Source organism: Solea senegalensis, linkage group LG2, assembly GCF_019176455.1.
Source record: "Solea senegalensis isolate Sse05_10M linkage group LG2, IFAPA_SoseM_1, whole genome shotgun sequence".
In the NCBI taxonomy this organism is placed as follows: Eukaryota; Metazoa; Chordata; class Actinopteri; order Pleuronectiformes; family Soleidae; genus Solea; species Solea senegalensis.
In genome coordinates this window covers 2,742,690-2,764,824 of record NC_058022.1, presented here as the reverse complement: position 1 = coordinate 2,764,824, position 22,135 = coordinate 2,742,690, and the positions used below count along the sequence as shown (strand labels likewise).

The 22,135-nt window shown below is 39.8% G+C and overlaps 2 protein-coding genes across 4 annotated transcripts in view; one reads left to right on the top strand and one right to left on the bottom strand.

Annotated features, from left to right (window-relative positions):
• Window positions 1-1,545, bottom strand: part of gdap2 (ganglioside induced differentiation associated protein 2) — a 38,056-nt gene extending 36,511 nt beyond the window's left edge. The window contains exon 1 of the mRNA XM_044016420.1: window positions 1,364-1,545. Coding sequence (XP_043872355.1) covers window positions 1,364-1,545 — 182 coding nt within the window. The remainder of the gene's footprint in view (window positions 1-1,363) is intronic.
• On the top strand, window positions 1,533-17,165 carry wdr3 (WD repeat domain 3). Of its 3 annotated transcripts, none has more exons than XM_044016409.1 (27): window positions 1,533-1,577; window positions 4,793-4,993; window positions 5,081-5,290; window positions 6,184-6,302; window positions 6,410-6,488; window positions 6,795-6,890; window positions 7,226-7,324; window positions 7,416-7,517; window positions 9,126-9,229; window positions 9,701-9,805; window positions 9,898-10,128; window positions 10,231-10,324; window positions 11,322-11,423; window positions 11,532-11,614; window positions 11,689-11,827; window positions 12,643-12,699; window positions 12,801-12,901; window positions 13,816-13,927; window positions 14,028-14,162; window positions 14,447-14,497; window positions 14,868-14,933; window positions 15,023-15,115; window positions 15,752-15,802; window positions 15,955-15,998; window positions 16,086-16,214; window positions 16,327-16,420; window positions 16,926-17,165. In XM_044016409.1, the coding sequence occupies exons 2-27, from the start codon at window positions 4,823-4,825 to the stop codon at window positions 17,082-17,084; spliced, it is 2,826 nt and encodes a 941-aa protein (XP_043872344.1). In that variant the 5' UTR covers window positions 1,533-1,577; window positions 4,793-4,822; the 3' UTR covers window positions 17,085-17,165. The 3 variants fall into 3 exon arrangements, with proteins under 3 accessions (XP_043872344.1, XP_043872331.1, XP_043872339.1); XM_044016396.1 differs by lacking the exon at window positions 1,533-1,577 and adding an exon at window positions 3,544-3,603; XM_044016404.1 differs by lacking the exon at window positions 1,533-1,577 and adding an exon at window positions 3,599-3,646.
• The last annotated feature ends 4,970 nt before the right edge of the window (window positions 17,166-22,135 follow it).

Genomic DNA, 22,135 nt, shown 5'->3' with positions numbered 1-22,135 from the left:
ATGTGTTATGCATATGCTTCAGTATGTGGAAAAATCTCATTTGACACGTTCATGTAACAGAGCACAACCTGTAACTCAGCAACTCTACATGTGACTGTCTAGTAGTTCTGTGTAAACCAAAAAAAGAAAAGAGGAAGTGGTCTGAAAAGCTGGAATTATGTTTTAGGCATAAAAAAAAGTTTAAGAAAATAGGAAAAATCTGGATCTGCCGTTTAATCTGGTGGAAATTAAAACTTCAGATAAACATGAGGTTGGGTTTTTGTTTTGTTTGTGAAAAAACATCTTTACTTTCTCTTTAACAAACAACAAACATCTCTGTTCTCAGTGATTGTTGAACACAGTACAGAGAAATGAAAAATGTGACAGTGTTTGATTTTCTCCAGTGTTTGGTTTGTGTGTGATTATCTTCTTCAAACATTACAACACATAAATGAACCGATGAAAAGCGTTTATGTCTCATATCACTGACAGCCTGACACTTTGTTTAAACCACCGCTGCAAACATTAGTCGGTTCATTTATTCATAGAATGAATGGAAATTTGTTTGTGTTGCAAATCAGACATTTTCAGGCAAACATTCTCCATTTTCATCTTTTCAACTGTGATTGTTTAGGTTTAGGACTGTTGATAAAGATGTAAAAGCAGGGTAAAAAGACTCATTAATCATCTAGAATAAATGCATGACTTATTAATTGTAAAAAAAATAATTAGATTGATGGAAAAAAGTCATATTTTTAACATTAAATAAACCTTATTTATATATTACCTGTCAAAACACAATGACAAAAGCCTATAATGATTGGTTTCTCCAGTTATTTCATATTTTAAAGTTTTGAACATTTTGTTTTTGTCAGATTGTTGAAAAAGCTAAATTTTAACAGTATACTTCTATATAACTGCACAATTTAAACATACATTCATCCAGCCACTTTATTAAGTACACCTAGTTAAAGCAAATATCCTAACTGTCAATCACATATCAGCAAATCAGAGCATTTAGTCATGTAGATGAGGTCAAGATGAGATGCTGAAGTTCAAACTGAGAATCATAATGACGGATGAAATGCGATTTAAGGTTGTTTTGAATGTGGTTATTGTTTCAATGATTTCAAAAACTGCTGAAAATATGCAGCAAGGTGAATGGCCAAGATTATCAAACAAAAACTCAAATAAGATATGCAGAACACCATCTCGGAAGAAACATGTAAAATATTGAAGCAGCTGAGCTACAGCAGCAGAAGAACACACGTGTCACTACTGACACTTTATCAGGCTTCCTGTATACCTAATAAAGTGGCTAGTGAGTTGATATTCACTAACCAAACTGTATCTGAATGGATAGATAGATACGCATGTGACTCACAAGAGGACGATCTTGCGGTTGATGTCTGGTCTGAAGGGGAAGGGAGAAGGGAAAACCTGCTGGCTGAGCAGACTGTCGCTCCGGTCCTGTGGCGTTTCCTCGCCATCGTCGCCCAGCTGCTGCTGCCAAGTGGGAAGAGTCTGGATGTCGACAAACTGGGAGCGAGCACCCAGAGGATCCATCCCCTCTGATCTCTCCGAGCTGCCGCCTCACTGTGAGCCAGGCAAAAATACCAGCATCAGTCAGTCTGTGTTATTTAATCTGCAACGATGCAATAATGCAATTTTAATCAAGGCATAACACTGATTAGTGTTTGCTGCTTCTAATCAATACAGTGATTGATTTACATGGTTATATTAAGAATTCAGATAGATTTATACTGAAAGTAGTTGGATCCAATAAAATAAATCTCATTAGGAAAACCTGAAATACGCAAACTGTGGTTTAAAGTACAAATTAAACTGGAATGTTTTGACTTGCCACTTAAAGATTTAATTTAGTTTCTGATCAATCCAGATGGTTAATAAGAAACAAACGTTACTGATCCATCAATACATTTTGAATACAAATAACTGGAAGTGAACTGATATGGGTCGATGCCGTTCTTGAGGATTCTATGATGCTGATAATTATTGGCCAGTACAGTTGGCTAATTTTCTTGTAGTCCATTCATCTGATACATACATAAGTTATATCATTTCAAATAAAACAAACTAAAAAGCAATTGCTGTTGAGAAAAACGGTTAATTGAAGAAAATGCCTCTCCATTTTGGTCTGATTTTGACTGCAGTGCACAGCTATAATTTAGATAAAAATAATGAATAAACTAAGCATTAATTTAGAAGAAACAGTCGATAAAAAGTAATAAATGTGGTTTGTTTTATCACTGTATCGGCGCCTTAAGGCTCAAGCTGCAGCTGTATGGCATTAAATATAAGGGAAGTAACCAAAGTACAGGCTAAGTTAGAGGCAGGAAACATCCCACACAACTGTCAACGACAACAAAAAGTACACGTTTTCAATTAAATAAACATTTATGAAAGTCAAGTGCAGACAATTCCGTGTGTAAACTAATCAATAGTGTCTCTGTAAACCTACCAAACTAGCTCAGTTGTGCTTCCTCCAGTCAGAAGTGATGTTCACGCCAAAAAGGCATGTAAAAATAACTCAATAAATCTCGGCACGAAGCATAAAGACTCAAAATATATCCACGTTCTTTGGCGAATTCATACTAGCAGACAGACAATGGCCAAAAAACGGCACAAGAGTTGACTTTAAAGTGTGCTAAAAAGAGCAGGTTTACACGTTTAGCCAGTAGTATGCTAGGTGCTTACTGCTGACACATCCAGGTAGCGAGAGTGTTTAACAACATCCGGTTAAGCATTTCAAAGTAAACCTATATCGGCCGTTAGTTAGTTCGTTCGTATCTGTCATGACTTTTAGCCCTTTCCACATGGGTTTATAAGACCCTCTTTTTTTCCTTACAAAGGGAAATAATATTCCATTGATACATGAGTAGAAAAGTATTCAATACAACAATAAACACACGTAAAAGGGAGGGAAAAAACACAGATTTGAAAGCCTACAGCGGTTTTCAAAAGCAAATCTGTTTTTATAGTAATACATACAGAAATAAAGGTTTTATTCATTCAATAACTCACTTTTTGGTCGGTTATTTCTCCATGTGGTTCAAGGTATCCCACAGTGGCTTTTATTTTGCAAAGTGTTTCTGGTAAGATTGCTATCATGTCTTCTGTAGCTTGACTTTTTCCTCCAGTTCCTGATCAGCTGACTTATGACTGGGAAAAAAAACCCACATACATTTCCGCTGATAACCGGAATGTCGTCATTAACTTTACCAAATAAATATTTACAACAATATATATACATACGATAACCCAAAATTGCCAAAATTATTATTTTATCATCATTGTTTTTAGTTGTGAACGTGTTTCTGCTTCTTTTAGGGTTTCAGACAAAAGCAACAAAAAAAGAATGATCGAGCAAACACTGTTGCGATTCGAAGTACTGTAATATTTTACACAAAAAGTTCTCAAAATACTTGAATAATTCAATTTTGACTATTCGTAAAATCAAACCATGTATGTTTAATCAGATATTTTATTATTTCGTTTATTTTACTTTTAGAGCAACGTGTGATCGATTAGTTGGGTCTGACAGAGCAGCGTAGCAGGAACTACAGCAGTAGCCGGCTAAACGCTAACTGCCGTTTTTCAGAGGTAAGAAGAGAAAAAGTATACATTTAACAAGGCTGCGTTAAAGGTAAACATTTTACTATTGTGTGAAAATGTGTACTATGTAAGATGCGTCACATCTGGTTTAATCGATCACGTTAAATCCAAGAACTTCCACACGTGGGTTCAGGGAGAACTGGTGAGTTGTGGTTGATTTTATGTACAGCGCTTAGTAGGCGGGCGGGGTTTGCCACATGGTTAGTTGATACGAGGGGCTTAGACGTTAACCCCGACCCCGTCGGCACTTGCGTTGTACTAAAACGAACGCTCAACTGACTTAGCTGCATGGAACGAGACATTTACTCCCCGCAAAAAACATGTATATCTTAATTTTCAACGATTTAAGAGCGAGCTAAACAAACAGGTTGATCCAGAAAACCGACAAAATCATATTGTATAATAATGTGACTTCACCGGAGATGTAAATACCATGAATCGCGAGAAATAGTCCACGTACTTTACGTGTTGAAATGTCAGTTTTAACGGAGTTATAATGTCTTATAGCACATTAATGTACGTATTAAATGTTATATTTCAGTTTTTCATAACTGTATTTGCAGATATTTAATCGAATAATTGATTTATTTGTTGGTTAATACTAGAAACAATCATTGGTTGCACATAGTAATTACATTTTCCAACAGTTAATAGCAGATAAACCGCATGTTTTTGGCAATGTGTATGTTGTGTATACAGCGTATAGATGGTTTATTTATGGTTATATGTATAGTTCTATTATTATTGTTATTCTAAGTAGTTGGAGGAGTATTTTTCCATACTGTTTATGTTTAAAATGCATGTTTACTACCCATTACCGTATATAACATTGAGCATGTCCCGTTGTGGGACTTTGAATGGATTATCTCAAGTTATACATGAAAAATACAAATGATTTTCAACATATGCCGCAACACAATATGAATTAAAACTCCCAATATGTGCATTTTACTTTAGTTGACGACTTGACTTGACTATTATTGTTTGTATGGAGCAAAGAAACCAGAAATTATTCACTTTTTACAAGCTTAAAAATCAGAGAGCTTGTTTTATTCCTTAAAACCAATCACAGAAACTGCAAAACACTGTATTGTATTGTTGTTGTTGCTTTTTTCCTGCATGAGTCAGTTGTAATAGTTGTAACATGTTTACCACTGTGTATTTCCCTCTGACACAGGTGTCAGTGTCACCTGTGAGGCTGCAGGTCATGGGTTTGACTAAGCAGTACCTGCGCTACGTCTCCAGTGCCGTGTTCGGCGTCATCGGCAGCCAGAAGGCCAACATCGCATATGTGAACCTCAGAGGAGAGAGGGGGCGCTACGTCGCCGTGGCCGCCTGCGAGCACGTCTTCATCTGGGACGTTCGGAAGGGAGAGAAGGTGAGTTTGGTTTTTTTTTCTTCACCTTTTCATGTATCGTCTCCACGTTTGTCCTGTAACTGTGTTTCTCTCCCCCTCTCTGTGAAGGTGCTGATCCTTCAGGGTCAGAAACACGAGGTGACCTTCCTCTGCCCGTCGCCCGACGGCGTCCACATCGCCGTGGGTTACGAGGACGGCGCCGTGCGGATCTTCAGCCTGATGAACGGCGAGAGCAACGTCTCCTTCAACGGACACAAGTCTGCCGTCTCCGTCATGAACTACGACGGGCTGGGAGCGCGACTGGTCACCGGCTCCAAGGTGAATCAGGCGGCTTCTGCCTGGAGTCGCAACTGACGATTATTCCCATAATCGATTCATCTGACGGGATAATCCTGTCCAGGAAACGTTGATCAGTGTTTCTCAAACCTCAAACCAACAATGATTCAATTTGAATGATTTCTTTATCATACAGAGCAAAGAAACCAGAAAATATTCACATTTAAGAAGCTAAAAAAAAATCATAAAACTTGTTTTAATCCTTTACAAACAGAAGTAATTGTTTCTGTCGCTGTTATATATGTTATATTATGTATATTTGTGGTTATAGCTTCACATGTTTTTAAAATTCTACCTATAGGTTCAGGAGGCAAATCATTATTTTTTAATAGATGACGACATCAAAACTCATGGATATATCAGTTTGGATGTTTATTCCTAACAACTCAAACAACGTCTAGTGATTTTTCAGTTTCTAAAATCGATTTCTTTGCTTCAAACAAGAAGGAAATCATGATTTGGACAATATAAGACATTTTAGAACGTCTTAATTTTGAGGTTATGGGGAAACATTGATCAGCGTTTTTCAACGATGATGATGAATGATCGATAGACTGATCAATTATTAAAAATAATCATTAGTTGAAGTTCTGAAGTGGTTTGATATCGGAGCGTTTATGTTAATATTGTGTAGAAACAGTGACGTGCAGCTGATTTGGTGAACTTTACGCAATTTGACCAAATGTTTATTTTATCTGCACGGAACTTTTCACGTTAACGTTTTTGTTTTCTTCAGTTTGACAGATATCGCACACAGAATCGTATCATGATAATATTGATACTGTAGACCTGTGATTCACACCACCGAATTTACAGGGACTGTCTTTGCTTATTAACTTATATTTTGAACCGTTTCTCTGCGTCCCGCACCGCAGGACACGGACGTGATCGTGTGGGACATCATCAACGAGTGCGGCCTGTACCGACTCAAAGGCCACAAAGACTTCATCTCGCAGGCTCTGTTCCTCACTGACAAGAACCTCCTGGTCACCAGGTAACTGACGCGGTCGCACCACAGGTTTCACCCTCGCCGGATCCACAGAGACTCTGAGCTCGTCTCACAGAGCTTCTCATTGATGATTCTGTGCTCTGTTGTCGCAGCTCCAAGGACAGCTTCGTGAAGTGGTGGGACCTGGACACGCAGCACTGCTTTAAGACCATCGTGGGCCACCGTAGTGAGGTGAGTGTGAGGCGGATTCTCCTGCATTTCTAACGTTTTTATCACTTGACTGAGAACAAACAGGATAACATTAACACGATCATATCCAGGATTATTTAAAGTTGTTGTTATGAGAACAAGTTTTTCACTTCCTTGTCTCGGCCTTGATGTGTGTTTTCACTTCTGCTAAAGCAGCAGCTGTGGTTTCAGCTCATCCCTCAGTTTGAATAAATTGTTGTTTTAATTGTTGAAAAAACACTCCTGGGGATTAATTGAGTAATCGATTAATGATTGATAAATGGTTGACTACATGTTGACGTGTGTTAGGTGTGGGGCATGGTGCTGCTGAACCAGGAGAACAGGCTGTTAACAGGCTCTGCAGACAGTGAACTACGAGCCTGGGACATTGACTACCTGCAGGAGGTGAGGACGCGTCTTATTTTATTTTTGTTTTGTTTCTACTTCCTGTGACTCGGGTTCATACAGAAAAAAAGTAAATTTGTCAATTTGAGCAGAAAAAACACAGAATATTGTCAATTTGAGAGTAAATTCAAGTTGAAAAAAGTTGTAAATTGTGTTTGTAAATGTTAAATTTATATATATTTATATATATATATATATATATATATATACATATATATATATATATATATATATATATATATATATATATATATATATATACATAATATATAATGAATGATGTTACATCAGATTCTAATGACTGTTAGAATGACTGACTGTGTTTGTGTTTTCAGGAAAAAGCTGCAGGTGAACCAAAGGTGAAGAAGGGGAAAACTTTGCTGGACGATGATGATGATGGTGATGAAGAAGAGGGGGATGAAAGTATTGAGGAGGTAAAGGAGCGATCAGTAATGTGACGTGTGTGTGTGTGTGTTGGGCTCTTCTGTAACCTCCTCGTCTCGCGCCTCTCCCTCCGTCTCTCAGCGAATCCTGAGCTGTAAAAAATCGGGCTCCGTCCTGAGAGAAGCCAGAGACCGAGTGGTGTCTCTGACGACCGACGCCAAAGCCCGAGTCATCGCCTGCCACGTGAGTGTCAGAGCTTCTCTTCTCGTCTCTTTATGTTTGTGTTTTGTTCCTTTTCCATTTTTCTCTCTGAGCGATTGTAAAACGTCTGGAACAGACGTCGCACAGAGAGTTTTAAGAGCTTCTTGAAGTCGTAAATCAGCGAGAGTGAGGTCGGTGTTCTGTCGTAAACCAAACATTAACATCTGAGAAACAGTGAATATTTGTAGCTTATAAAAGTATCTTGTGTTGCCTGTGGATATTAGATTAGAATCCTAATAAAGCGCTGACATGTTTAAAAAAAGAACTCCACTGATGATTGGTTTTCTATTTTGACCCATATACTGAATTTAGACCATTTTAAAAACCATATTAAATTTAACAAATAATGAAAGAAAATTGCTTTAGTTAAATAACCAGTTATTGCACAACACAGTATTTTCAAAATAAGAGTAGAAATTATGAAGTAACAAAAAGACAGATTTAGGTAAATGTACACTCATTCAAAAAAATCATTATAATTATTTTGTGTTTAATTTCTTTGGGTTTTTTTCTATTTCTATTTTTAGAAATCAGGGCAAAGAATTGCATATTTATTTTCGACCAATATACTGAACAAAATTACAATTAAATTTAACAAATAATAAAAGAAAATTGCTTAAATTCAGTATACAGTATTTGCACAACATAGTATTTTCAAAATAAAAGAGAAACTGTAGGAATCGGCAACATTTTGTACGCTCTTAAAAAAACATCATTATAATTATTTTATGTGTAATGTCTGCTTAATGTAAATCAGTTCATCTAAATCTTACACACTGGGTTTTTTTTCTATTTCTATTTTTAGAAATCAGGGCAGTAAATGTAGCCAATTTTCCTTTTTTCCCCTCCATCTTATAAAAAACAACAATTTAATTTAACAAATAATAATAAAAATACTTAAATTCAGTATCCAGTTATTGCACAACACACATGCTCTGCACCGCAGTGCAAATACATGCAGTATTTTCAAAATAAAAGAGTAGAAACTATTAAAAGTACCATTTGTAGAGGTATTTAGGCAAATGTACACTCTTAAAAAACATCATTATAATTATTTGATGTTTCATTTCACCTAAATCTTACACACTGCACCTTTTAAATGACATGCAATTGGTCATCAAAGAACAGGAAAAGACAAACATTTAGCGAGTTAGCAAGTTTCTGTCATCAGAAATGCATCATTTGTAATAAATGGCAGATTAAATACAGATCAAATACTCAGCCAATGGTGATTATTTAAATTTTTATTGGGTCTGAGCTTTTCGGAAATCTTGTTTTGTTTTGATGCCAAAACCAAAGAAAGTATATAAATATAAAAAGCCATGCAAGCCGTTTTCTTTCTTGTGCTCATGATTTACTGATTTGACTCCTCCGACACAGGCTCAGTGGACACACACTGTACGCGCTCATCTGTCCCTCAGCTGTTTGCACTGTTTCTCATTAACAGGCGACAGGCGACAGCTGCTTATTTATGAAGAACAGAGCGGCGGCTCGACCGTTCCCCGCTTTGTTTATGGCGTTCGTGCGTCCAGAAGCTGACGGGACGTTATTTACGTTTGATATTTTAAAAACATGAACCACTTCCATCAGGGCAACGACTCGGTGCTGGAGCTGTTCACGGTGCTGACGGAGGGCGAAGTCAGGAGGAAAATGACCAAGAAGACCAAGAAAGCCAAGAAGATGGCGGCCAAAAGGTAAGGAAAATATCGGGAAATATACTTCTATTTTCTCCAAAAATAATGGAGCCACAGACTCAGTAGCTCCATAATCCATCAAAAGGACAGTAAACGCGTCACAAAGCTTCCTGTGTTGCTTTTTCTAAACGACCTCAGAAGTCATCTGGACAAAGAAAAACAGCACATGAGATGAAGAGGAAACAAAGGAAAGCGCTTATTAACGGCGGTTGTAAAAAAAAACAAAAAAACAGGCAGTCGTTAAGGATTAAAGCGGTTTAATTTACAAGAATAAAATCGTAAAATTACGAGATGAAAGTCTTAATTTACAAGAATAAAGTTGTAATTTTTTTCCTCAGTGTGGCCCCTGTGAATACAATAATAATTTTGTTGTTATCGTTCTACTTTTTTACGCATAACCTTCAAATATAAACAAATGTCTGTTATCCAGACTGGTGACGTTTGTTGTGTTGCTGCTGCCCCCTGCTGTAGAGCTCAGGATACGGGAGAGGAGGAGCCAGAGGAGCCGGTGGTGGAGAAGATGCTGAAGGACGAGATCGTCAGACTGACAAACCTCAGAGCTTCTGCCAAGATCAGGTCAGTGTGGATCACACATGGAGGGCGGGAGACCACAGTGGCCGGTATAAGCCGATGAATCCTCACGCTCCACCTCCTCCGTCCCCTCGCAGGTGGGTGGACTGCATGACGTGTGCGGGCAACGAGCTGAAGGTGGCGCTGCTGCTGCAGAATAACACCATCGAGACGTACACGCTGAAGATGGCCGACAAGGCGCCCGCCGCCAACAAGACGGCTCGCCTCACGCTCGGCGGGCACCGCACCGACGCACGCACGCTCGCCTTCAGCTCGGACAACCTCGCGGTCCTGTCCGCGTCCGGGGACACGGTGAAGGTGTGGAACAGGTGAGAACGCTTTCACAGTCTCTTTATTTTTTTATGTACTTATTTAAAATCCAGTTTTGGTCAGATGATGGTCTAAACTGCAGTTCTCGTCTCCTGCCACAGGGCGACGCTGCAGGTGATTCGCACCATGGCCTGTGAATACGCCCTCTGCTCGCTCTTTGTCCCGGGAGACAGACAAATCATCCTGGGAACTAAGGTATTCCAACACAAACCGGACTCTGTCTGACACTAGGGCAGATTTAATGAAATGAAACATACACAGCTGCAAATTGCAAGCCACCAAAGTTTGTTTTACTCTGTGGCTTCACCAGGAACTGCAGCAACAACTTTTAATGCCAGTGGCATTAAACAGGTCTTTAAATGTCTTGAATTTAACTTGTCTTAGGTTGCAGGAGCCATGTTTGTCTCTTAAAACTACAGCATCACAGCATCTGCTGCCTGATCACATCAGTTTACGTGTGTTTCATTTCTTCTTTTAATAAGAAATGAAACACCGCTTTTAGACGAGTCCCTCTGTGTTCCCACGGGTCCTTGGAATCATTGAAGGGTTTGAAAATGGCCCCAAAATAGGACATGGGGGTAAGGGAAGAAAAGAAGTTGATACGTAGGTAAGCGTCTTGATGCTTGATGGAAGTAGACTAGGCCTGCACAGGACAAAGCGGTGTTGTGGACACTGTCCACTGTCTCTCTCGCCACCACTAACGAGTTAGTAAAGTTAAGCAAACAGAGAGAGAGAAAAATGATGACGTGATGTCTGGGGAAATTCCCAGATCTCTGTCTCACCAAAGACTGAATTTCACCAAGATCCCGAGGACGATCATTCGTCCAGATGCAAGTTGTCCTCCCGTCTTATTAAGCTGTGTCGGTGCATTCAAGAATTGGTATTTGGGAATTGGTTCCTTGCAAGAGAACTTGGTCTGACAGACCCACATGGTCCTGTCAGGTCCTGACGGGCTCAGGTTGGGTATCCAGACTCTACTCTGGACATGTTCCTGAAATCCGAGGATCCAGGAGAGTCGTTCCTCCTCGAGAACCTCTCCTGCTCGCTCTCTAGTCACAGTTTTAAATTATCACCGAGTGGAACCATGTGAGAACTTCTCAGACCTTCTGTCTCACACATATATTTCCTGTTGTTGAAAACCAGAAACAAAAACTCAGTCTGAGTCTCTAACAGTTGCTCTTTCCCATGACAGAGCGGGAAACTGCAGATCTTTGAGTTGGCCTCAGGAAGCCTCCTGGAAACTGTGGAGGCCCACGACGGAGCCCTGTGGTCTTTGTGTTTGGCTCCAGACCAGGTAAAACCACCACCTGTGTCCCCACACCTGCAGTCACACCTGCTCCACGAGTCTCTCCTGCTCTAAATCTCCGTGTTTGTGTGTGTTTTTTTTTTCCTAATCCCATAGAGAGGGATTATGACAGGCAGTGCAGACAAGACCGTGAAGTTTTGGGAGTTTGAGCTCATCAAGGACAACGAGAGCGTGCAGAAGTAAGTCGTGTAAATGTCACTTTTGTTGTCATTTGTGTTTTTCTCAGCCTTCAGTATCTGAACTTGTGTCGCAGGAGGCTGACGGTGAAGCACACGCGCACTCTGCAGTTGGAGGAGGACGTCCTGTGCGTGAAGTTCTCTCCCGACCACAGGCTGCTGGCCGTGTCTCTGCTGGACTGCACCGTCAAGGTCTTCTACACGGACACGTTAAAGGTGAATTTTCTGAATAAATGGATCATAAACCACTTCTTTATTTCCCTGAAACAGTGTTTGAGTCTTGTCAGTTGTCCTCTGCTGCCACCTACTGGCTTTATGCTGCACTTGTAGTTTCTGTTTTGCCAGATTATCAGATTATTGTAGTTCCTATTTATACTCATATTTCTCTATTGTTAATAATTAAAATACTTATTAGGGTTCGAGCACAAGATGCGTAGAACCCTATTGAAACTGAAGGAGTTATTATTATTATATTTGGATGTGGGAGGGGCTTACGGAAATGAAAATCTGCGCTTTTGGCGAATTTGCACCAATGACATTTGAACAAACTTGTCTTTTTTTTTCTCCAATTTGTTTTTGCAACAACGAAAGAACACGTTCCTAATATTGTGAAATCTTTACCCGACACTGAACCTGAGTCTGATTCTGATCTTTCATCAAAGTTCCTGCAAATCCTCGAGTCTTGAAAGGCACATAATTCATTCATCTACTAACAAAGACCTTTAATTGGTATTAAAAACTCAATAAATCAATCTTTGCAACACATGAAGTCCTCAGAAAATCTCAGAATAATTGATATAAAATAGTATATTTGTCCAAAAATGTTTTAAACTAAAGCCCGACGAGAATTCTGTTTTGACCAGGAACAGCAGCAACAAATTTTATTTTGATATCTGTCTTAAATTGAATTCAAAAGGTCTTTAAATGTCTTGAATTTAACTTGTCTTGTGTTGTCGGAGCCATGTTTATGTCTTAAAACTACTGTTACAGCATTTGCTGCCTTTTCACTTCTTCTTTTCGTCCCCCTTCAGTTCTTCTTGTCTCTCTATGGACACAAGCTGCCAGTGCTCTGTCTGGACATCTCACATGTGAGTATTCTCAGTTTCTCTGTGGGGGAAAAACAAAGTGATGTCATCCCGTCACATCGTCGTGACCCTTCACCCCCCCCGTCTCTCTCTCTTGGACACAGGACAACACGCTTATCGCCACAGGATCCGCCGACAGGAACGTGAAGATCTGGGGTCTGGACTTTGGCGACTGTCACCGCTCCATGTTTGCTCACGATGACAGGTAAAAGGTCAACAACCAACGCACACGTGATCCGGGGATCACTGGAGCGAGCCGCTCTTATCAGACGCGTCATGACGGATAATGAAATTTAGCTCTTGAGCCGCTAGCTTTTCCAGCTCTGACTTCACGCGTTGTGTTCAGGGACTCGTTGAACTCAGAGTGACCGGTGACTTCATTTCAGCTGCTCTTAAATCTCACTCCTCATCTCACCCATTGTATCCACTCTGATTATCAGGGCCCGAGCAGGGGAAAAAAGCCCAAAATTGAGGTTCATCGAATTTCCCGAAACTTGGTGGGAAAATGTTGCGGACCAAGACAAACAAAAAAGTCGACTGTAACCATGGCCTCAACTCAACAGGAAGTCAACCTTTTAGAATTTTGGTGTCCATGTAGGCCATTTGCACCCTACGTAAATAAGCCAACTCGTCCGAGCGCGTTTGTCGTACCGACATAAAAAAAACAAAACGCCCCAATTTGTACTAGACGCATCATAGGTGAGAAGTTGTCTAAAGGTTTTATGGATTCAAAACGGTGCGGCCACGGCAACCCTTTCGTTTTGGGGAATTTCGACCACTCGCCTCGAAACAGGAAGTGCCCCTATGACTGTGGCATACACTGACCACAGCGTACACACCAAGACCTGCGGCAATCGTAATCTGCGTAATCTACAGAGTTTTAGGGCAATTCGATGAATTTTGCAGGAATTATAGTTACTTGCAGGAACACAACTCTCCCATTTATCTGGACACTAGGAATATGTGGGATGTGGCCCCCTAGTGGCTGGAGTCTGTGCTGCTGATTGACTTTTATTCCTTCCTTGTCATATAATTTCCCCACGTTTCTACTTGAGTTCCTGCTGAGTTGTCCTCTCAAATATCCTCTCTCTCTCTCTGTCTCTTGTCTCTCGTCCACAGCGTCATGTTCCTCCAGTTTGTCCCCAAGACTCATCTGTTCTTCACAGCGGGGAAGGACAAGAAGATCAAGCAGTGGGACGCAGACAAGTTTGAGCACATCCAGACACTGGAGGTGACTCTCCTCTCAATAACCCTACATCCATCCATGCACAGGTGTTTTTTCTCTGACCTCTGACCTCTCTAACTCTCTGTCTAACTCCTGTGCCTCGCAGGGTCACCATCGCGAGGTCTGGTGTCTGGCCATCAGCCCCAGCGGCGACCACATTGTGTCGTCGTCCCACGATAAGTCTCTGCGTCTGTGGGAGAGAACAAGAGAGCCGATCATCCTGGAGGAGGAACGGGAGATGGTGAGGCGCTCTTTCTTTAGACATTTCTAAATACTTATGGTGCAATAATCTCTGCTACTTATAGGAAACAAAGTAAATGTAGGTTTGAAAAGGAAAAGTAGTTTCTCTCCAGTTTTTATTGTCATACAAGCACATATTTCATGTTAATTTTAATTTTAGATTTTCTTCATCTTATTCCTTATTTTCTTTCCTGAGTCCTTTGAGATTAATAAAGTGTTGTTGATTCTGATTAAGAGTGTATTTTTCTTTGGTTTCTTAGAGCTAAATTGTTGTTGTTTCCACAGGAACGAGAGGCAGAGTTTGAGGAGAGCATGGCCAAAGGAGACGTGCCTGTGGTGAGCTTTAAGACTCTTTACAAACCAGCTTTTACTTCGAAATGCCCAGATTTTGAAGCAAAAATGACAATAAATTGCAAAATCTTCACTCAGAATTTGCCAGATTAGCTCTGCTGTTGTTTTAGAAGGGTTTAAACCCAGGGGTCATGAACTCAAACGACCAGATGAGCTTCAAGTCTGGTGGGTCACGATATTCCGTCCGTGGGATGATACTTCTCACAGTTTCAAAATAAAAGTGTTTGTTTTGATAACGAACGATCTATAGTTCACAATAAAATGCACATTTATGAATATCAAAGTGTGGCGGGCCGCATTTGGCCCGCAGGCCACGGGTTTGAGACTTCTACATTAACCTCATCTCATTCCTCAGGTACCAGGAGAAACTCCAGGAGAAGCCGCTCCGGCAGGAAAGAAAACGGTGGAGACGGTCAAAGCTGTGAGTGCAGAAAAACTTTAAAAAAGTACTTAAAAAAGGTCACAAATAGTCTTTGTTGACGTGGTCGTCGTCATGTGATTTGTTCACAGGCGGAGAGAATCATGGAGGCTCTGGAGCTTTACAAGGACGAGCTCAGGAAGAAGGAGGAGCATAAATACGCTTGTATGCACGCAGGCAAAGAGGTAGAGACGCCGTCCATCACTTTATTTATTCCCAGTACGTAGATTTATACAGCAAAACACGACATTACACAACATACAGGTAAAACAAATGTAAAATGTGTAAATATATATATATATATATATATATATATATATATATATATATATGTTGTTTTGCATTTTGCATTTTTAAAGTCTCTTTAAGGATTATTTCATGACAGAAAACAGGAAAATAATGTTCCTTTTTCCAGCAACTACTACTAGTTAAGTGCATTTTCTACGCCTTGTCCAACAGGAGCTCTCACGGTTGCCATGACAACCTTGACTGGCTTTTAAAGCAGATCTTTATTGTTGATAGTCAAGAGCAACTCTGGGTTCATCTGTTTTTTTTAAACTGTCTAAAAGTCAAAGTTACTCTGTATTCCATGAAGCGCACACATGTTTTAATACAAATCAAGGATTAAATACCAATATTTACAACCCTTTTTCTCCTTTGAACATGTTTAAAATGTGCATAAATATAGTGAAGTGGGAACACAGTTGTAGTTAGATGGTTAATAAAGAGAAATTCTCTGCTGTGATGGGAAACTTTCAGCTTTTTGGGGGGTTTTTTTGCTCATAAAATGAATTTTAACAGACAGTTTGTTGTTTTTGCAGCTTCCTCCACCAAAACCAAATCCCATCCTCGTGGCCTTTGGAAATATCACAGTAAGTAAAACAGTGATGAACGACTTCAGGTCAATATTTACTGTGTTAGAGAGCGTTACAAGCCCTAAAAGAGATTAAATGTATAATAAATAAAGAGTTTAACCAACATTTGTACCAGGAATTTAAAAGGAATCTTGTCTTTTTTTTTCCAGCCGGCTCGCTACATCTTAGACGTCATAAAGAAAGTCAGATCCAGGTGAGATATTTGACGACATTCACGTCCTCGGCACTCGTGTCTGTAAACGTCAACACGTTCAGTAAAAAAAATGTTTGTGTGTCGCAGCGAGCTGGAGATTTCTCTGCTGGTGCTGCCGTTCCCTTACGTCCCCGAGCTGCTGCAGCTCTTCAACGGCTACATCCAGCAGGGCCTGGAGGTGGAGCTGGTCTGCCGCTGCCTCTTCTTCCTGCTCAAGTCAGTGTATAAGTGTTTGGTGGTAAAATAGATGTGTCAGATATAATAAATGAAAATGCTCGAGTATAAATCTGGGTTTATACTGAATTTGTGCCATTTCCGTCCTCTGCAGGATCCACTTTGGTCAGATCTCCAGTAACCAGATGATGCTGTCCGTCATCGACGAGCTGCGGAGCAACACTCTGTCCAAAGTGCGAGGAATCAGAGTGAGTGACGCACCATTTCACCTTTACTCGTTAAAGCTTTCAAAAAGTGGAATTTTTAAGTACTTTTCCTGCCATTTTAACATCATTTTAACGTCTTTTAATCATTAACTTGTCTCGAGCACATGGACCGAGTTTGACGTGTCCTAGGACGAGTTTGTTCAAATGCGCCGTAAACTAGCCATGTTTTGTTTTTCCAAAATGGCCGACTTCTGGGTGGGCGGAGCTAATGGAAGTACATTAGAAATTTGTAGAGAGAAACGAGTGTAGCAACTTTGGTTAACATCGCAACAACTATGTGCGACTTAGACGCGATAGAAACAATCAGAACAAAATTATGGGATAAAAAGTCAAATTATTCCAAAAAAAATTTAAATTTTGAGATAAAAATTTTAAATTATGAGAAATTTTTATCTCATAATTTAAAATTTTTATCTCAATTTTTTTATCTCTTAAATTATGAGATAAAAATTTGAAAAATAATTTCGACTGTTTATCTGTGTTTCAGGACATGATGGGCTTCAACAGCGCCGCCCTGCAGTTCCTCCAGCGCGAGATCGAGAGCAAGGAGGACGTGACGTTCTTCGCCGAAGCCACGGGGCGACTGAAGGAGAAGAAGAGGAGGAGGAGGAAGAGGGAGCGAGTCGTCCTCACGCTCACCGCGTGAATCTGGACTGTTTGTGTTTACGTTTGTGTTTTTTTTGTTAATAAAATCTCCTCCCACCCGTTTGGAGGATTCACTCTTGAATAAACGTGTGTCTGGGTTTTTGCTTTCACTCTTTTCCAGGAGGTTTTTTTTCCCAGAACAAATGAATCCACAGGCCGAGAGAGAAACGGAGCAGATTTACATCCACACTGTGCATCCATGTACTGCTGATTTTTAATAAATACATAATGATTTAAGCTGCTGCTCTCGCTGCTGCTGCTGCTGCTGCAGGCCCGGAGCCAGAAGATGGTTTTTAGAAACCTGTCAGGAACCACCTGAGGTCCAGACCACCTCGGCGTGACCACACTGTCCCACAGAGCGAGGCATCTTTGGATCCTGTGTGCTGCTGCAGTCCAGTCGTTTACAGTCGTCGTAACTTCAGCCTGGATTTATGAACCCGGCCCCGCCCCCCCGGGTTTTTCCTCGTAGATGAACATATTTCACGAGTGAGCGTCTTGGCTCGAGGGTTTTCCGTCCTCATCCTGGACGTCTCACACCCACATCAGACCCCTTCATCTGTATATCGTATACATACTGTATGATGCTATGGTGGAATAATGAAACTTTTTTTTTTTTTAAATAAACACACAAATTAACTCTTGTATTTACAGGCTCGTTTAAAAATAAATAAATACATAAAAAGCTGGTGGCGGGGGATCAGCGGTGCTTTATGAGGCTGTTAATGTAACCAACACCGACCAGAATTAAAAAAAAAATATGTTCCAGGTTAATCCTGAAAACACTGACACAGTGTTCGCACCTAACTGCAGTTTAAAAACTGTCATAACAAGTTCAATTATAGTGATTAATCACCACATACATTATCTCAATATTCTAGAGAGAAATGTTTTCCTGTATTTTTTTATTCTGGTAGAATTGAGCTCAATGAAACTGAGAAATCCACAAAAACACATCATTCCACTTATGAGTTTAACTAAGAAAAGCCCTTTTTTGGGTTTAAAATTTGCTTTTTAAAGTATTTGTGTAAACTCACGAATACAACTTAGTAAATAATTTCAGTGTCTGGTAGTTTTTTTTTTGCCTTAAAACTGTATTTATGTTTACATTATTATTCACATTCTTATTCCCCTTCGTTTTACAATATTATTCAAGGATTTTCTCAGTCACATCTCACTGCAAGAAAGAGATGCAGAATAAACTCTGGCCACTAGATGGCAGTCTTGCCTCTCCTTAAACTGCTTTAAAATCTAGTTTTCAATCATGTTCCCTCCTGCCACCTGCTGCAGAGTGTGTGTGTGTGTGTGTGTGAAGAAACTTGAAAATAATTAAAATAATTTCAGTGTCAGGTTTGGCTGTAAAACTGTATTTTTAATGGGGTTTTTTGCCTTAAACTTTGTATTTTACTTTGCATTTTACTCAATTATTTTTAGCGTTTCTGATTTTGCTGGTTTTTCACATTAAAAACTGTATTTTACTCTGATTTTAGTTTTGGTTGCTCTTTTCTTTCTCTCCTCCACCTTCAGCCCGTTTTTACTGTCTATGATTTTCACGTCTGTTTACTCACAAATATGAAACACGTCACTGAGAATGTCACTGTATTGAGTTTCGACTTTGACGGACAGGAGGCGACGTTACTTGAAGTTTCTCCACAGTGAAAGTCTGTCATCCTCTGAGCTGTGTGACGTTATATAAACGACGCAGAGCTGCTGACTTGATTTCTGTGGCCCCCCCCCACCCCCAGCCTGTGGCCCCCCCATACGAGCTATAAATGTGTGTGTGACACAGTGACAGGCGTCAGGTTACAGTTCTGCACAGCAACTCTGAAACTGTGTCACGTTAGAAACACAGGAGGAGGAGGAGGAGGAGGAGGAATTATGAGTGTTTTTACACAACCTGGTTATTAATGAACACATTCTGTGTCAACAAGAGGAGAAGACGTGAGGAAGTGCAGGGCCGGTACAAGTCTTTATGGGGCCCTAAGATGAATTCGAGGGCTGCCACCCTGTGGCTGCAACATGACAATAAATGAAAAAAAATGCTATATTTAATATGCGTGAAACACTATTTTTGACTCTTAAATCTTTTTTTAAGAAAAGACTAAAATTAGTCTTTTAGTCACTAAATCGAGACTGATCAGGACCTCAGAAACAAGACTAAGATTGAATAAATAAATTAATAATAATTAAATAAATGGTAAAATAAAACATTATACAGATCTGAGGCGTTACAAGTTTAGTTTCGCAGTAAACGGAGGAGAACAGAGTGAATTTATATTAACGTGATTTAGGAGCGAGAGACGCTGACCCACAATCCTCCTGACGGACGCGCAATTTCCTGTGTGAGACAACACTAAGTTAATCCATGCAGCACACACACACACACACAGACTATTTCTAAATGAATAATAGGTCATGTGGAGAATACCAGATGGACCTGAACGTCTCTCTACTCTCAACATTTTACTGTGAAAACCTCCTCATTATTATTTCCTTTTAAAAAAGGCATTTCCTGTAAAAGTCCATAAACACCAGTAACAGCGACGTCATCGTAAACATTCCTGTGATTTTATTCACAAAAATACTAACACATTGTGCTTTCTGTGCAAATAAAAGTGGACAAAAGTGTCTTATAACAAAGCAACACTATGACAATTTTGCGGAACACTAGCGCCCTCTGTGGGCAACGTTCAAAGTGTTGTGGTTGTCTTTTGTGTCCACTGGCCAAGACAAAAAAAAAATGCAATTATTGACTTAAATGTTCTGCATTTTCATAAAATTTAAGAAACCAAAAAAATTGTGACGCCATAATATTGTGATCTCATCCTTCTACTGTGTCACTCCAATAACTAAACTAAAAAAGAAAGGTTTATTCCTTCTATCCTTTAGTTCCAGTTACCAGAGGTGCTGCAGTGCAACAGACAAACCAAACTCCATGTAAATGTCTCCATATTTTAAATGTTTCCTCACTGAAAGTCAGAGATAAATGCTGTTTTTTAATGATTTCCAAATCTTTTTGACATGACTTTGACTTTTATTGTGGTTCGGCTTTACTCATGTAGTCGCCGGGCAGGATTCTCTTCAGTTTCAACCACTGACTTATCATTTAATGGTTGTACCACTCACCACATTGCAGCACAAAAACAGGCATTGAGGGCATTTAAAAAGAAACATTTTTTATTGCAAATTCAGCTCACAGCTGGTTTATCTGTGTTTTAAACGCCAAAAAAGAAATATTGCAACATCTAGAAATCAAGTAGAGCTATAATTTTAGGCTCATGGTTAAAAAGCCAAGCTCATTATCGCCGTTGTGTATATTTAATGCACCTGTTGTCCAAAAAAACAAAAACGGTCTTTGTTTCCCTGCAGTGTTTTAGTTCCTCTGTGGTTCAGCAGAAACCAAAACAGCCAATTACCGAGTTCCACGCACGGCACTGACCCAAACACGCTGCAGGGCCGGGGACACACAGACGCGATCTGTGGTCGTCCGTCCCCGTGTTTGGTCTAGCATCGGATCAAGGTGTCAAAACCGCCGCGTGGACGCCGTGACAGGAAACAAGGAGTAATCAGGAGAAATGGAAAGCAGTCCGAGGAATGCCTGTGAAGGTAGAGCACCGACATCTGGACGAGGTACGACACCAAGGAGGGCGAAAGGTCAACGGCTGCTCTAAGCCTTCAGCAAGGACATGGTTATTAGTGCGGAGCAGGTCCCAATGATGGAGCTCTGGAGGAGGGAGTTCAACCTTCCACCACAAAACAGACTTTCAAATTTAGACCTTAAATTGATTTAAATTCTCTTTTTTTAAAAAGAAACATCTGCCATTTGGGAGAGCAAAATTTGCTTGACTAGAAAACAAGCTTCTAAGATTGCAACTATTTTAACATGTCTTTGCGATAAGTTAGTTAAATTAGTCTTGATAAAACTGGCCTTACGATTTTTTAATCTTATATTTGCATATACAACAATCCTTTCATGCAAACCACTCTTTTAGCTTCTTACTAGTAATTAAAGCTGTAGTTTTCCCATTGAAACAACTTAAAATTTGATTATTTTTCAAGCGCAAAACTTGCTTGCCCAAATAACATTCTCTTTTAGGCAAAGACAAACCCCAAAATCAACTTCCCTGAAACACGAAGGCTAATTTTACTTTCTTGAGCGTCAGTTTTTGCTGTGTAGAAGCTCCAAAACTGTCACACTGTGAAAGATTAGCGTGATATTCTGACTGACACAGAGAGAGTGACTGAAACTCTGGTGGAACCTGAGAGAATGTGGGGTTTTATACAAGCTGTGAGCTGAGTGGTTCGATTGGAGGCAGGTGTGCAGGTGACTCAGGTGATGAGAACAGCTGCGACAGGTGAAAAGGGAAAAAGGCTGGACAGAACTTTTAGCTTAGTAAAGAATTGATCACTTAAAAAGGGAATTATAGAGACACACAATCATTGTTTTGGTTGTTAAAACTAAAGCTAACGTCGACAATTTGTTTCTGAAACACTTTGTTTTCTTAAAATCCTTTTCGTATCCTGACAGCCGTCTCGCAGTACGGAAATAAATACTATAAATCATCTGGTATGTAAGTGTTTTGGGGGAGAAGCTTTGAAAAAAAAGTTTCTAAAAGTTCAAATGTTTGCTATCGCTTGCTTTTCAGAACCAAACCAAATCTTTAAAAAGTAAGAAAAGAAGAGGCTAACACTAACACAACCTGCAAATACACAGCAGTTATTATTAGCTTAAATATGAACTGATGCATGCTAGCTATTGCTAAGGTAAACCATAGTTAAGCTAACTAGCCACAAGGGATTTGATGTTTGCACTTTTTCTCCACACTCTTTCTAGCTAGCTTTTTCAGGGGGAAGTGAAAATAAGCAAAAACGTGCGATATCTGAAAATAGACAGCAGTTATTGTTAGCTTAGATTCACTAACTGGTTTATATTAATGAGAGCTAAGGTAATTACTAGTTAGCTAAGCTAGCTATATAATCACTGCAAATCTTTTGCACTTTATTCAAAGTGTATATTATTTTTATTATTACTGTCATAGAACTAGCTTTACAAAG

What these genes read in the sequence shown, in the direction of transcription:
- wdr3 (XM_044016409.1), top strand. Translation starts at nt 4,823, where the DNA reads ATGGGTTTGACTAAGCAGTACCTGCGCTACGTCTCCAGTGCCGTGTTC. An exon ending in AGAGCTTCTGCCAAGATCAG is followed by an intron (nt 9,806 to 9,897) that starts GTCAGTGTGGAT and finishes GTCCCCTCGCAG; the next exon opens with GTGGGTGGACTGCATGACGT. An exon ending in ATAAAGAAAGTCAGATCCAG is followed by an intron (nt 15,999 to 16,085) that starts GTGAGATATTTG and finishes TGTGTGTCGCAG; the next exon opens with CGAGCTGGAGATTTCTCTGC.